General features: G+C 60.3%; 1 protein-coding gene across 2 annotated transcripts in view; it reads right to left on the bottom strand.

Moving 5' to 3' along the window:
* Positions 1 to 250: 250 nt before the first annotated feature.
* NDOR1 (NADPH dependent diflavin oxidoreductase 1) overlaps positions 251 to 395 on the bottom strand; it is a 16,126-nt gene continuing 15,981 nt past the window's right edge. For both annotated transcript variants that reach the window (XM_009890273.1, XM_009890274.1), the window contains exon 14: positions 251 to 395. This exon is cut by the window's right edge and continues 27 nt beyond it. In XM_009890273.1, the coding sequence (XP_009888575.1) occupies positions 251 to 395 (145 nt within the window).

Below are 395 nucleotides of genomic sequence, written 5' to 3'. Positions count from 1 at the left end.
CCACTCTGGTGGGGTGCAGGCACAGGCAGGCATACCCACGCCAAACCCATACCCCCAGGAGTCTGGTTCCTCTGCCCACCATGGCCCTGCTGCCATCAGGGAAGGGCTGGCTGGATAAATCCACCCCTTTTGCCAGGCCCCCATCCTGGCTGGTATAACCTCAGCCCAAGGATGATGCCAGAGGTGGATCTTTTTGCTGGCTCCTTTATTCTGGCAGAGTTTGCAGGGAAGGGGAGGCAGGGAGCCAGGCTTACGACCAGGTTTCAGACTGGAAGCGCTGGGACCGTTCCAGGGCTGTTAAATGCTCCTCTGCTTCGGAGGGTGACAGGCCGCCTTCCAGCTGCAACACTGACTGCAGGGCTTCGGCCACCGCCACTGGCATCTGCTTGGCATTC

This window comes from Charadrius vociferus, unplaced genomic scaffold (genome assembly GCF_000708025.1).
Source record: "Charadrius vociferus isolate BGI_N301 unplaced genomic scaffold, ASM70802v2 scaffold398, whole genome shotgun sequence".
Classification (NCBI taxonomy): Eukaryota; Metazoa; Chordata; class Aves; order Charadriiformes; family Charadriidae; genus Charadrius; species Charadrius vociferus.
Note: the sequence above shows the minus strand (reverse complement) of the source record. Positions and strands in the feature narration are given on the sequence as shown.